This window comes from Phyllobates terribilis, unplaced genomic scaffold (assembly GCF_046119375.1).
Source record: "Phyllobates terribilis strain yellow unplaced genomic scaffold, ASM4611937v1 Scaffold_9__5_contigs__length_417890890, whole genome shotgun sequence".
NCBI classification, from domain to species: Eukaryota; Metazoa; Chordata; class Amphibia; order Anura; family Dendrobatidae; genus Phyllobates; species Phyllobates terribilis.
In genome coordinates this window covers 94,128,335-94,143,582 of record NW_027362769.1, presented here as the reverse complement: position 1 = coordinate 94,143,582, position 15,248 = coordinate 94,128,335, and the positions used below count along the sequence as shown (strand labels likewise).

The window sequence follows — 15,248 nt, the reverse complement described above, 5'->3', positions numbered from 1 at the left end:
ATAAACTACAGTGGGGAAAAAAAGTATTTAGTCAGCCACCAATTGTGCAAGTTCTCCCACTTAAAAAAATGAGAGAGGCCTGTAATTGACATCATAGGTAGACCTCAACTATGAGAGACAAAATGAGAAAACAAATCCTGAAAAATACCATTGTCTGATGTGGAAAGAAATTTTTTTCAAATTTTGGTGGAGAATAAGTATTTGGTCAATTACAAAAGTTCATCTCAATACTTTGTTATATATCCTTTGTTGGCAATGACAGAGGTCAAACGTTTTCTGTAAGTCTTCACAAGGTTGGCACATACTGTTGCTGGTATGTTGGCCCATTCCTCCATGCAGATCTCCTCTATAGCAGTGATGTTTTGGGGCTGTCGCTGGGCAACACGGACTTTCAAGTCCCTCCAAAGGTTTTCTATAGAGTTTAGATCTGGAGACTGGCTTGGTCACTCCAGGATCTTGAAATGCTTCTTACGAAGCCACTCCTTTGTTTCCCTGGTGGTGTTCTTCGGATCATTGTCATGCTGAAAGACCCAGCCACCTTTCATCTTCAATGCCCTTGCTGATGGAAGGAGGTTTGCACTCAAAATCTCACGATACATGGTCCCATTCATTCTTTCCTGTACACGGATCAGTCGTCCTGGTCCCTTAGCAGAGAAACAGCCCCAAATCATGATGTTGCCACTCCCATGCTTCACAGTAGGTATGGTGTTCTTTGGATGCAACTCATCTTTCTTTCACCTCCAAACACGACGAGTTGTGTTTCTACCAAACAGTTCAACTTTGGTTTCATCTGACCATATGACATTCTTCCAATACTCTTCTGGATCATCCAAATGCTCTCTAGCAAACTTCAGATGGGCCCGAACATGTAATGGCTTAAGCAGGGGGACACGCAGGATCTGAGTCCCTTGCGGCGTAGTGTGTTATTAATGGTAGCCTGTGTAACGTTGGTCCCAGCTCTCTGCAGGTCATTCACTAGGTCCCCCCGTGTGGTTCTGGGATTTTTGCTCACCATTGTTGGGATCATTTTGACCCCAAGGGGTGAGATCTTGTGTGGAGCCCCAGATCGAGGGAGATTATCAGTGGTCTTGTATGTCTTCCAATTTTCTAATTATTGCTCCCACAATTGATTTCTTCACACCAAGCTGCTTGCCTATTGCAGATTCAGTCTTCCCAGCCTGGTGCAGGGCTACAATTTTGTTTCTGGTGTCCTTCGATAGCTCTTTGGTCTTCACCATAGTGGAGTTTGGAGTGTGACTGTTTGAGGTTGCGGACAGGTGTCTTTTATACTGATAACGAGTTCAAACAGGTGCCAGTACTACAGGTAACGAGTGGAGGACAGAGGAGCTTCTTAAAGAAGAAGTTACAGGTCTGTGAGAGCCAGAAATCTTGCTTGTTTGTAATTGATCAAATACTTATTTTCCACCAAAATTTGAAAAAAAAATTCTTTCCAAATCAGACAATGTGATTTTCAGGATTTGTTTTCTCATTTTGGCTCTCATAGTTGAGGTCTACCTATGATGTCAATTACAGGCCTCTCTCATCTTTTTAAGTGGGAGAACTTGCACAATTGGTGGCTGACTAAATATTTTTTTTCCACCACTGTATATGGAAATTCTCATATTGAAAGAAAACTTCAAATCACAAAGAAACAGAAGGGTCTGGGAATACAAATTTTTGACAGTCTTTGATACACTCCACACAGGACTAAATCTGTCACAAGGATTCATGTCCTAAAACATCTGAGGAATCTGCTCCAGAGAAAGCGAGGACATCAGGCTCTGATCTTACATGGATTTTGGGACAATAAAACTTTCTCACCACTTATCTAACAAATTAAGGATTTTTTTTTTTAATGTTTATATGTCATGACTCTGCTCTCTATATTCATTTATATATTTGTGTTTCTTCAGATACTTTGTTATACCAAGCCTGATGAAGAGACCTAAGTATTCTCGAAAGCTGGCTTTGTAACATCACTTATTTTATGTTTGCTAGCTATTAAAAGGTATCATATCTAGAGATGAGCGGTGTTCGACTAGAACTGTTCGCCAATCTCAAATTCGAGCTGTTTTGGGTGGTGTTCGAGTTGTTCGACGAACCCGAACGATTTGCAAAAAATTCGGCTGTTCGAGGTAATGTTCGATAACTGTTCGTGCACGAAAAGCGTGTCCTGCATGTCTGGCGCTATTTAGAGCACCAATCATGCAGGGATTGTCTGCCACTCACTGTAATGCCACAGCCATGGTGGTTGTGGCATTAGAGTGATTGCCCAAATCGATGGGAACTGTGATCACAGTGAAACATGAAAAGCCGGCAATTCATCAGCGCATACACCGGTACCCGACAATTTAGAACCGAAAGAATAGAGCTTCACACATAGATTAGATAGATAGAAACATGTCAGTCACACATATAAGAAGCACAGTGACAGTGTTGCTTACTGTACTTGTCATTTAGTGTAAAGGATTTATCAAAAAAAATAATAGTGTTTTCATGCACCGTCTCTTTAAAAAAGCCGGCCGGCAATTCAGCATCTGTACCCGACAATTTATAACAGACAGAATAGAGCTTCACACATAGATTAGATAGATAGAAACATGTCAGTCACATATATATGAAGTACAGTGACAGTGTTGCTTACTGTACTTGTCATTTAGTATTAAAATAAAGGATTTATTATTAAAAAAAATTGGCGTGGGGTTCCCCGTAATTTTAGTCTCTAGCGGAGGTTAAGCAGACAGCTGGGGCAGATGTTTGAAGCCTGGGAAGGGGGTAATACCCACGGAGCTTCCCAGGCTGCTAATATCAGCCCCCAGCTGAATACCTAGCCTTTACTAGCTATTAAAATGGAGGACCCCCCCAAAAAAAAATGACGTGGGGTCCCCCCTAATTTAATAGCTAGCAAAGGCTAGGCAGACAGCTGGGGGCTGATATTAATAGCCCAGGAAGGGAGCCATGAATATTGGCCCCCTCCCAGGCTAGAAACACCAGCCGTCAGCCGCCCCAGAAATGGCGCATCCATAGGATGCGCCAATTCTGGCACTTAGCCTCGCTCTTCCACGCTGCCCTGGTGCGGTGGCAGGGGGTAATAGGGTTGGGGTTGATGTCAGCTTATAATGCCAGCTGACATCAAGCCCAGGTTAGTAATGGAGAGGCGTCTATAAGACACCCCCATTACTAACCCCATAGTCAAAGATAAAAGAAAACACAAACACCCAGAATAAAGTCCTTTAATTGAAATAAAGACACATTCCTTTATTGTTCTAAATTAAACCATACTTACCGTCACGCCCATTCCAGCTGAAGCCAACGATCTCCTGCAATAAAAGAAAAATAATAAAGCAACCTCATCCTTACCTTTCCATGGTTCCCAGGACAGCTTCAGCTCTGCTACATCGAGATAACAGGCTGGACCGCAGCAGAACGCTGCCATCCAGCCTGTCATCCCGCAGACACTGAGAAGCGCAGGCATGCTTGCGCTCTGCAGTGTCTGGCTGTGACGGCATAAAGATGAGACGAGTTCATGTCCAATGAACTCGGCGCACCTCATGCACGTCACTGACAGCGTGGGAGAATTCTCCTGCACTCAGCACTTCAGCGTGAGAATTCTCCCACGCTGTCAGTGACGTGCATGAGGTCAGCTGAGTTCATTGGACATGAATGAGCTCACCTCATGCACGTCACTGACAGCGTGGGAGAATTCTCACGCTGTAGCGCTGAGTGCAGGAGAATTTTCCCACGCTGTCAGTGACGTGCATGAGGTGAGCTGAGATCATTGGACATGAATGAGCTCACCTCGTGCACGTCACTGACAGCGTGGGAAAATTCTCCTGCACTCAGCGCTTCAGCGTGAGAATTTTCCCACGCTGTCAGTGACGTGCATGAGGTGAGCTCATTCATGTCCAATGAACTCAGCTGACCTCATGTACGTCACTGACAGCGTGGGAGAATTTTCACGCTGAAGTGCTGAGTGCAGGAGAATTCTCCCACGCTGTCAGTGACGTGCATGAGGTGCGCCGAGTTCATTGGACATGAGCTTGTCTCATCTTTATGCCGTCACAGCGAGACACTGAGGAGCGCAAGCATGCCTGCGCTTCTGAGTGTCCGCGGGATGACAGGCTGGATGGCAGCGTTCTGCTGCGGTCCAGCCTGTCATCTCGATGTAGCAGAGCTGAAGCTGTCGTGGGAACCATGGAAAGGTAAGGATGAGGTTGCTTAATTATTTTACTTTTATTGCAGAAGACATTGGCTTCAGCTGGAATGGGCGTGACGGTAAGTATGGTTTAATTTAGAACAATAAAGAATTGTGTGTTTATTTCAATTAAAGGACTTTATTCTGGGTGTTGTGTTTTTTTAAATACTTTACTAGAAATTCATGGTGGTCATGTCTAATATTGGCGTGACCCCATGAATTTCGGGCTTAGGGCCAGCTGATAATGCCAAGGTGGCCTTAACCCCTTTATTACCCAGTGAGCCACCGCACCAGGGCCCTGGATGAGTTGGGTACAGCGCCAGAAGATGGCGCTTCTATGAACGCGCCATTTTCTGGGGCGGCTGCGGACTGCAATTTGCAGCGGGTGGGGCCCAGAAAGCTTGGGCCTCCCTGCGCTGCGGATTCCAGCTCCCAGCTGCCTAGTTGTACCTGGCTGGGCACAAAAATAGGGCGAAGCCCCACGCATTTTTTTTTTTAATTATTTCATGAAATTCATGGAATAATTAAGAAAAAAAGGGCTTCCCTATATTGTTGTGTCCAACCAGGTACAAATAGGCAGCTGGTGGTTGGGGGCAGCCCGTCCCTGCCTGCTGTACCTGGCTGGACACAAATATAGTGCGAAGCCCCACGTCAATTTTTTTTAAATTATTTCAGGAAATTCATGAAATAATGAAAAAAAAATTGATGTGGGGCTTCGCCCTATATTTGTGTCCAGTCAGGTACAGCAGGCAGGAACGGGCTGCTCCCAACCACCAGCTGCCTATTTGTACCTAGCCGGACACAACAATATAGGGAAGCCCTTTTTTTCTTAATTATTCCATGAATTTCATGAATTTAAAAAAAAAATACGTGGAGCTTCGCCCTATTTTTGTGCCCAGCCAGGTACAACTAGGCAGCTGGGGGCTGGAATCCGCAGCGCAGGGAGGCCCAAGCTTTCTGGGCCACCCCCGCTGCAAATTGCAGTCCGCAGCCGCCCCGGAAAATGGCGCGTTCATAGAAGCGCCATCTTCTGGCGCTGTACCCAACTCATCCAGGGCCCTGGTGCGGTGGCTCACTGGGTAATAAAGGGGTTAAGGCCAGCTTGGCATTATCAGCTGGCCCTAAGCCCGAAATTCATGGGGTCACGCCAATATTAGACATGACCACCATGAATTTCTAGTAAAGTATTTAAAAAAAACACAAACACCCAGAAAAAAGTCCTTTAATTGAAATAAACACACAATTCTTTATTGTTCTAAATTAAACCATACTTACCGCCACGCCCATTCCAGCTGAAGCCAACGATCTCCTGCAATAAAAGTAAAATAATAAAGCAACATCATCCTTACCTTTCCATGGCTCCCACGACAGCTTCAGCTCTGCTACATCGAGATGACAGGCTGGACCGCAGCAGAACGCTGCCATCCAGCCTGTCATCCCGCAGACACTGAGAAGCGCAGGCTTGCTTGCGCTACTCAGTGTCTGGCTGTGACGGCATCCAGATGAGCCGAGGTCATGTCCAATGAACTCGGCTCACCTCATGCACGTCACTGACAGCGTGGGAAAATTCTCACGCTGGAGCGCTGAGTGCAGGAGAATTTTCCCACGCTGTCAGTGACGTACATGAGGTGAGCCGAGTTCATTGTCGGCTCATCTGGATGCCGTCACAGTCAGACACTGAGGAGCGCAAGCATGCCTGCGCTTCTCAGTGTCTGCGGGATGACAGGCTGGATGGCAGCGTTCTGCTGCGGTCCAGCCTGTCATCTCGATGTAGCAGAGCTGAAGCTGTCCTGGGAACCATGGAAAGGTAAGGATGAGGTTGCTTTATTATTTTTCTTTTATTGCAGGAGATCGTTGGCTTCAGCTGGAATGGGCGTGATGGTAAGTATGGTTTAATTTAGAACAATAAAGAATTGTGTCTTTATTTCAATTAAAGGACTTTATTCTGGGTGTTTGTGTTTTTTTTTTAACTTTGACTATGGGGTTAGTAATGGGGGTGTCTTATAGACGCCTCTCCATTACTAACCTGGGCTTGATGTCAGCTGGCATTATAAGCTGACATCAACCCCAACCCTATTACCCCCTGCCACCGCACCAGGGCAGCGTGGAAGAGCGAGGCTAAGTGCCAGAATTGGCGCATCCTATGGATGCGCCATTTCTGGGGCGGCTGACGGCTGGTGTTTCTAGCCTGGGAGGGGGCCAATATTCATGGCTCCCTTCCTGGGCTATTAATATCAGCCCCCAGCTGTCTGCCTAGCCTTTGCTAGCTATTAAATTAGGGGGGACCCCACGTCATTTTTTTTGGGGGGGTCCTCCATTTTAATAGCTAGTAAAGGCTAGGTATTCAGCTGGGGGCTGATATTAGTAGCCTGGGAAGCTCCGTGGGTATTACCCCCTTCCCAGGCTTCAAACATCTGCCCCAGCTGTCTGCTTAACCTCCGCTAGAGACTAAAATTACGGGGAACCCCACGCCAATTTTTTTTAATAATAAATCCTTTATTTTAATACTAAATGACAAGTACAGTAACCAACACTGTCACTGTACTTATTATATATGTGACTGACATGTTTCTATCTATCTAATCTATGTGTGAAGCTCTATTCTGTCTGTTATAAATTGTCGGGTACAGATGCTGAATTGCCGGCCGGCTTTTTTAAAGAGACGGTGCATGAAAACACTATTATTTTTTTTAATAAATCCTTTGCAGTAAATGACAAGTACAGTAAGCAACACTGTCACAGTACTTCATATATATGTGACTGACATGTTTCTATCTATCTAATCTATGTGTGAAGCTCTATTCTGTCTGTTATAAATTGTCGGGTACCGCTGCTGAATTGCCGGCCGGCTTTTTAAAAGAGACGGTGCATGAAAACACTATTATATTTTTTAATAAATCCTTTACACTAAATGACAAGTACAGTAAGCAACACTGTCACTGTACTTCTTATATGTGTGACTGACATGTTTCTATCTATCTAATCTATGTGTGATGCTCTATTCCTTCATGTCTAAATTGTCGGGTACCGGTGTATGCCGCTGCTGAATTGCCGGCCGGCTTTTTTAAAGAAAGCGTCTTCTGAGCAGTTTGTCAGCTTTTGGACACCTTTGAAGGTGTTTTCTATGTGTTCCTATGTGTTTTTGTTTGCCTGCCATTGGTTTTAACGGTGTTCGACGGTGTTCTAAGGTGTTCGACGAACAGTTCGACGAACAGTTCCTCGAACATCCCGGTGTTCGACGAACCGAACCGAACCCGAACACTACGGGGGTGGCTCAACACTAATCATATCTACAAGATTATTATATTGTTTCTCTCACTGAGAGCAATCAATCTTTTTTTTCAACTGACTAACACACTATCAAAACTTTTTTTTGCCTTTTGAATATTTCAAACACATGAAGTACGTGCATTAACCACTTGGTGGCAGTATTGTAAAGGAAATTAATTGGAAGAAAAAAAAACATACTGTAAAATGACATCTTTTCTGCAGAAACAAATCGTGACAATGTCATAAAAGTAAAGTGACAAACCTGGATTTATGGTAGACAGAATGATCAGCTTTTGTAGCTTCCTCTATAAGAGGCATAACAATTTTCTCAGTTGAATCAGTTAGAAGCGTGAATGTTGGCTCCACTATGAAGTCTATAAAACCTAAAAGTTATAATACAATAAATGACAAGATTAGAATTATCCATGCATGACATAGAGAACTAGACATAAAATGTGTTCCTAAAGTGGTTTGAATCGAACTGTGCGTGCACCTGCTATGGTTAGTCCAGTTTATTCTGCAGAAAAGATGTTTAGCATTTCATCACAATAAAATGATAGCAATAATCATGGTGCTACACATTCACCCAAGCCAATGTGTGCATAAAAAACAGATAAAATACGGCGTACATAGAAATCATGGGGCCCTATAGCCGAATTTCTATTTGTGCCTCCCACCCACAAAAAAATCCCTAATATTCGGCGGGGTCACAGAAAAGCATATCTCACAACTCTCCAGCCCTTACAAAGTCGTTTTCCTCCTATACAGTCCTCCATACAGTATTGTGGGCACCACATAGTCCTCCATACAGTACTATGGCCCCACATAGTACTCCATACAGAATAATGGCCCCACATAGTCCTCCATACAGAATAATGGGCCCCACATAGTCCTTCATACAGAATAATGGGCCCCACATAGTCCTCCATACAGAATAATGGGCCCCACATAGTCCTCCATACAGAATAATGGGCCCCACATAGTCCTCCATACAGAATAATGGCCCCACATAGTGCTCCATACAGTATAATGGAACCCACATAATCCTCCATACAGAATAATGACCCCGCGTAGTCCTCCATATAGAATAATGGGCCCCACATAGTCCTCCATACAGAATAATGGGCCCCACATAGTCCTCCATACTGTACTATGGCCCCACATAGTCCTCCATACAGAATAATGGGCCCCACTTAGTCCTCCATACAGAATAATGGGCCTCACATAGTCCTCCAAACAGAATAATGACCCCACATAGTCCTCCATACAGAATAATGGGACCTACATAGTCCTCCATACAGTATAATGGCCCCACATAATCCTCCATACAGTATAATGGGACCCACATAATCCTCCATACAGAATAATGGGCCCCACATAGTCCTCCATACAGTACTATGGCCCCACATAGTCCTCCATACAGAATAATGGGCCCCACATAGTCCTCCATACAGAATAATGGGCCCCACATAGTCCTCCATACAGAATAATGGCCCCACATTGTCCTCCATACAGTATAATGGGACCCACATAATCCTCCATACAGAATAATGGGCCCCACATAGTCCTCCATACAGAATAATGGGACCCACATAGTCCTCCATACAGTATAATGGCCCCACATAGTCCTCCATACAGAATAATGGGCCCCACATAGTCCTCCATACAGAATAATGACCCCACATAGTCCTCCATACAGAATAATGGGACCCACATAGTCCTCCATACAGAATAAGGGGCCCCACATAGTGCTCCACACAGAATAATGGGTTCCACATAGTCCTCCATACAGTATAATGTACCCACATAGTGCTCCATACAGTATAATAGCCCCACATAGTTGTCCATACAGTATAATGTACCCACATAGTGCTCCATACAGTATAATGGCCCCACATAGTCCTCCATACAGAATAATGGCCCCACATAGTCCTCCATACAGTACTATGGCCCCACATAGTCCTCCATACAGAATAATGGCCCCACATAGTCCTCCATACAGTACTATGGCCCCACACAGTCCTCCATACAGAATAATGGGCCCCACAGTCCTCCATACAGAATAATGGGCCCCACATAGTCCTCCATACAGAATAATGACCCCACATAGTCCTCCATACAGAATAATGGGACCCACATAGTCCTCCATACAGAATAATGGGCCCAACTTAGTGCTCCACACAGAATAATGGGTTCCACATAGTCCTCCATACAGTATAATGTACCCACATAGTGCTCCATATAGAATAATGGGCCCCACATAGTCCTACATACAGTATAATGTACCCACATAGTACTCCATACAGTATAATAGCCCCACATAGTCCTCCATACAGTATAATGTACCCACATAGTGCTCCATACAGTATAATGGCCCCACATAGTCCTCCATACAGAATAATGGCCCCACATAGTCCTCCATACAGTACTATGGTCCCACATAGTCCTCCATACAGAATAATGGGCCCCACATAGTCCTCCATACAGAATAATGGGCCCCACATAGTCCTCCATACAGAATAATGACCCCACATAGTCCTCCATACAGAATAATGGGACCCACATAGTCCTCCATACAGAATAATGGGCCCCACATAGTGCTCCACACAGAATAATGGGTTCCACATAGTCCTCCATACAGTATAATGTACCCACATAGTGCTCCACATAGAATAATGGGCCCCACATAGTCCTACATACAGTATAATGTACCCACATAGTACTCCATACAGTATAATAGCCCCACATAGTCCTCCATACAGTATAATGTACCCACATAGTGCTCCATACAGTATAATGGCCCCACATAGTCCTCCATACAGTATAATGGCTCCACATAGTCCTCCATACAGTATAATGAGCCCCACATAGTCCTCCATACAGTATAATGTACCCACATAGTGCTCCATACAGTATAATGGCTCCACATAGTCCTCCATACAGTATAATGGGCCCCACATAGTGCTCCACACAGAATAATGGGTTCCACATAGTCGTCCATACAGTATAATGTACCCACATAGTGCTCCATATAGAATAATGGGCCCCACATAGTCCTACATACAGTATAATGTACCCACATAGTACTCCATACAGTATAATAGCCCCACATACTCCTCCATACAGTATAATGTACCCACATAGTACTCCATACAGTATAATAGCACCACATAGTCCTCCATACAGTATAATGTACCCACATAGTGCTCCATACAGTATAATGGCTCCACATAGTCCTCCATACAGTATAATGGCTTCCACATAGTCCTCCATACAGAATAATGGCCCCACATAGTCCTCCATACAGAATAATTGCCCCACATAGTCCTCCATACAGTATAATGGGCCCCACATAGTCCTCCATACAGTATAATGGGCCCCACATAGTCCTCCATACAGTATAATGGGTTCCACATAGTCCTCCATACAGAATAATGGGTTACACATAGTCCTCCATACAGTAAACGGGCCCCACATAGTCCTTCATACAGTATAATGGGCCCCACATAGTGCTCCACACAGAATAATGGGTTCCACATAGTCCTCCATACAGTATAATGTACCCACATAGTGCTCCATATAGAATAATGGGCCCCACATAGTCCTACATACAGTATAATGTACCCACATAGTACTCCATACAGTATAATAGCCCCACATAGTCCTCCATACAGTATAATGTACCCACATAGTCCTCCATACAGTATAATGGCCCCACATAGTCCTCCATACAGAATAATGGGCCCCACATAGTCCTCCATACAGTATAATGTACCCACATAGTGCTCCATACAGTATAATGGCTCCACATAGTCCTCCATACAGTATAATGGGTTCCACATAGTCCTCCATACAGAATAATGGCCCCACATAGTCCTCCATACAGAATAATTGCCCCACATAGTCCTCTATACAGTATAATGGGCCCCACATAGTCCTCCATACAGTATAATGGGCCCCACATAGTCCTCCATACAGTATAATGGGTTCCACATAGTCCTCCATACAGAATAATGGGTTACACATAGTCCTCCATACAGTAAACGGGCCCCACATAGTCCTTCATACAGTATAATGGGCCCCACATAGTCTTCCATACAGTATAATGGGCCCCACATAGTCCTCCATACAGAATAATGGCCCCACATAGTCCTCCATACAGAATAATGGCCCCACATAGTCCTCCATACAGTATAATGGGCCCCATATAGTCCTCCATACAGAATAATGGGTTCCACATAGTCCTCCATACAGAATAATGGCCCCACATAGTCCTCCATACAGAATAATGTACCCACATAGTGCTCCATACAGTACAATGGCTCCACATAGTCCTCCATACAGTATAATGGGTTCCACATAGTCCTCCATACAGTATAATGGCTCCACATAGTCCTCCATACAGAATAATGGCCCCTCATAGTCCTCCATACAGAATAATGGCCCCACATAGTCCTCCATACACAATAATGGGCCCCACATAGTCCTCCATGCAGAATAATGGGTTCCACATAGTCCTCCATACAGAATAATGGCCCCACATAGTCCTCCATACAGAATAATGTACCCACATAGTGCTCCATACAGTAAAATAGCTCCACATGGTCCTCCATACAGTATAATGGGTTCCACAGTCCTCCATACAGTATAATGGCTCCACATAGTCCTCCATACAGTATAATGGGTTCCACATAGTCCTTCATACAGTATTATGGGTGCTGGCACTGGATCCCCTGACTCTCGGGCCCCATAGTGTTCAGGGGGTTACTCTCTGTATGTAATGTGTTTTTCATGGATCCATTTCCAGTTATTAACATAGGAAACTTTATTTGTCCTTTTATTATTTATTAAATTGTACATTTATAAACCGGATGTACAAAACAGATATAAGGAAAGATGGCATATGTGGCACCCCAGGGGTCCGGTTGCCACAGTGACTTTGCCTCCCTAAAAAGAGGTAATGCCATGCCTGAAAGCAAGCAGGGGTCCCCTAGTCAGGGATACTAAACATGCAACACTTTCCTGGCTCCAGACCAGCAAGGGGAGTCCCCTCCCCTTGGCAACTGGGATCTGGGGCGGGGTTAGTTAGTCTTAGTGTCAGGAGTTGAGTTTAGGACGTCGAGGAGACAAGAGCTAGGGACTGGAGCTGAGGTAGCTCGTCCTAGCTAGAGAAACACAGAGGACCGGACACCGGAGTCCGAGGCTGTGGGGCACTGAAGACCCAGCAGCAGATACCGTAGGGCAGGAGATTGAAAGTCTACTGGCCCCAGCAGACGCCCGGAGGCTCAGCAGCACAGAGGGACCAGCACCGCTATGGGGGAGCAATGCATGAGTAAGGCCAGAGCTGCAAGCCATACGGGTGAGCACAGAACGTTACACTCAGGGACGTGGGCTATAACACAGCAACAAGCAGCAAAGCCAAAGAGTATAGTGAGGAGGGGAGGCCTACAACTTCACCTGGCAAGGAGGACTCTATGTTTGCTTCCAGGCTGACCGGACTCTTACCTGTAGCCAGTACCCCAATCCAGGCTTGCCTAATTGTCATCAGTAAAGACCCTGGGCCTGCACTATACTGACTCTGTGGTTATTACTGCACTACGGCACCCTGCACAACCACCAACATCCACACCCTGCCCTGAAGCTAACTCTTCCTGTGGGGAGTCATAACATCCTTGCTGCAATACCATCAGCTTCAGAGGACTGCTCCGCAGCGGCGCCCCCCCCCCCCTTAGCCGCATTCCACAGGTGGCGTAGTCGGACTCTTTAATAAAACCTATACATACTGTAAAATTTCCCTTGGATTGACCGCCCTGGGTCACGGACCGGGTCACCGCCACTGTGACTACAACCCCCAGCATTTACCAGCCCGGCACCGGGTATCCCACGGCCCAGGGGGCGCGTCACATACAGATGTAAAAAAACAAAGATATAGATTGCATACATTCTGATGAAAATAGTCGTTTTTTCCTAGATGGAAAACGGACGATTTTGCATACACTCGTCTGAACCCGGCCATACTCACAGAATATCTACAGTATTTTAATAAGATATCTCCTTGTAAAAGTAGGCTAATTGCCAAAATGACTGTGTTTCCTAGCTCACTAAATACACTTTAGTTACCTTCAATGGTTATCTGGCAGTTATCTGACATACTTGCTTTGTAATAAGTACATTTGCAAAAAAAAAAAAAAGAAAAAACAAGACAAATGTAGTAGCTCTAAAATTAATCATTTATTCTCTAGTCTCTGATTTTTGCAATAAACTCTTTTACAGCTTGGTGTTGGTTGCAGCTGGAGCCCCCTCTTATTGTCGCACCTCAGGAGGTGTTAGATGTCCCGAATATACAGAGAGTACATTACACCCTGCCTGGTGACTTATTACTTTCAATTGTGGTAATAAAGAATTAGAAGAAAGCAGACCATTACCTATTTGTGACTGGGCCACCAGTGTTGACTTTCGGTCGCAGAGAGGTGAGAAAGGAAGCCCTAATTCAGCCTCTTTGTCCCCCTGTAATTATACATTTTTACTGTTAATATAAGAGGAAGAAGACCACAACTCTAGTGCCACCTACAGGAAGTAGCAATCCTAAAAGCCAATAGTGACCCTTTAACGAGCCTTATCACATGACTAAGGATATAAGCCAGAACCAGAAACTCAATTTGCAGCCACTGTGTTTCGGGGTATTGCCCCTCGTCAGTGCAAAGTGTGAGATCTCATTTGGCTGGGTGAGAGGCGTCAGACTGGTATCTAAGGGGTAACATTTCTCCTTGCGGAGAAAGACATGCTAAGCATGTCACAGTGAGGAGAGTTCTGGTCCTCTTCCTCTCTGAAGAGACAATTTGCATACTGTTAATATTAAAATCAATCAGTAATCATTACAATCCTGAAAGCTCCGCACTGCCGCACATGAGCTGTGTGCCCTTCTACAACTAATTGCTGCAATGGACCTAAAATAAAAAAGTAGAATCTTTGCCAAAATATTAAAAATATCCTTAGTGTACACAGCTCCAATGTAGATCGATGTGTGTCCATGGCTATGCTCTGCAGGTATACCCTGATCCCGCAGTCATGTGCTTGGTCATTTCCTCTGCACGGTGATTTTCCACAGACATATTTGTCCCAATTCAAGCTTGATAAGATGTAGACATTGACATTGATAATAAATGTAGTAAGCATGACTTGTCCTGCGCTGATGACCTGCTGACTTGTGCACTGACCTCAGCCGTTTGTAGCGTACATGCTGGCATTACCACTGAAGCCAGCGATTAGCTGAAGCGGTCAAATGTGCATGTATGGGCAAGTTATCCTTACTTAAAGGCCCCCAAGACCACCAGACTGGTGGTACTGGAGGAGCGAGTAATAGTTATTAACAGCTAAAACCTGGCCAAAGTCATTGAATCAGAGCCTGGCTACACGATTGGAGATCGGCACTTTAGAGAAAATATAGTTTGAAGATCTGGCTGAAGACCATACCTGGACACAAGACTAATCCGCTGCCACCACCGACTGGCTTCTTGCAAAGTTGCTCAAGGTGACAGGTTTCTCCCATAATGAGAGACCCGTGGGTCACCTGGGAGCGGCATCAGAGTGGTCTTGTCTCCGGCTATGGTCTTCAGTCAGATCTTCAAACTATATTTTCTCTGAAACACTGGAGCATTTCTGAGATTCATTCATCTGTGGTTTAGGCAGCATGTATCACTTGGCAGGTTTCCTTTAATTCTAAGAGCATGTCTGGGATCTGATTAATTTAGGCTGAATCGTCAGATTAATTTTATGGGTGTAA

General features: G+C 44.9%; 1 protein-coding gene across 3 annotated transcripts in view; it reads right to left on the bottom strand.

Moving 5' to 3' along the window:
• The window catches only part of PDE1A (phosphodiesterase 1A), a 550,086-nt gene that overhangs the window by 15,864 nt on the left and 518,974 nt on the right, over window positions 1-15,248 (bottom strand). For all 3 annotated transcript variants that reach the window (XM_073646788.1, XM_073646789.1, XM_073646791.1), the window contains exons 11-12: window positions 13,891-13,972; window positions 7,728-7,848 (exon numbers count right to left, since the gene is read on the bottom strand). In XM_073646788.1, coding sequence (XP_073502889.1) covers window positions 7,728-7,848; window positions 13,891-13,972 — 203 coding nt within the window. The remainder of the gene's footprint in view (window positions 1-7,727; window positions 7,849-13,890; window positions 13,973-15,248) is intronic.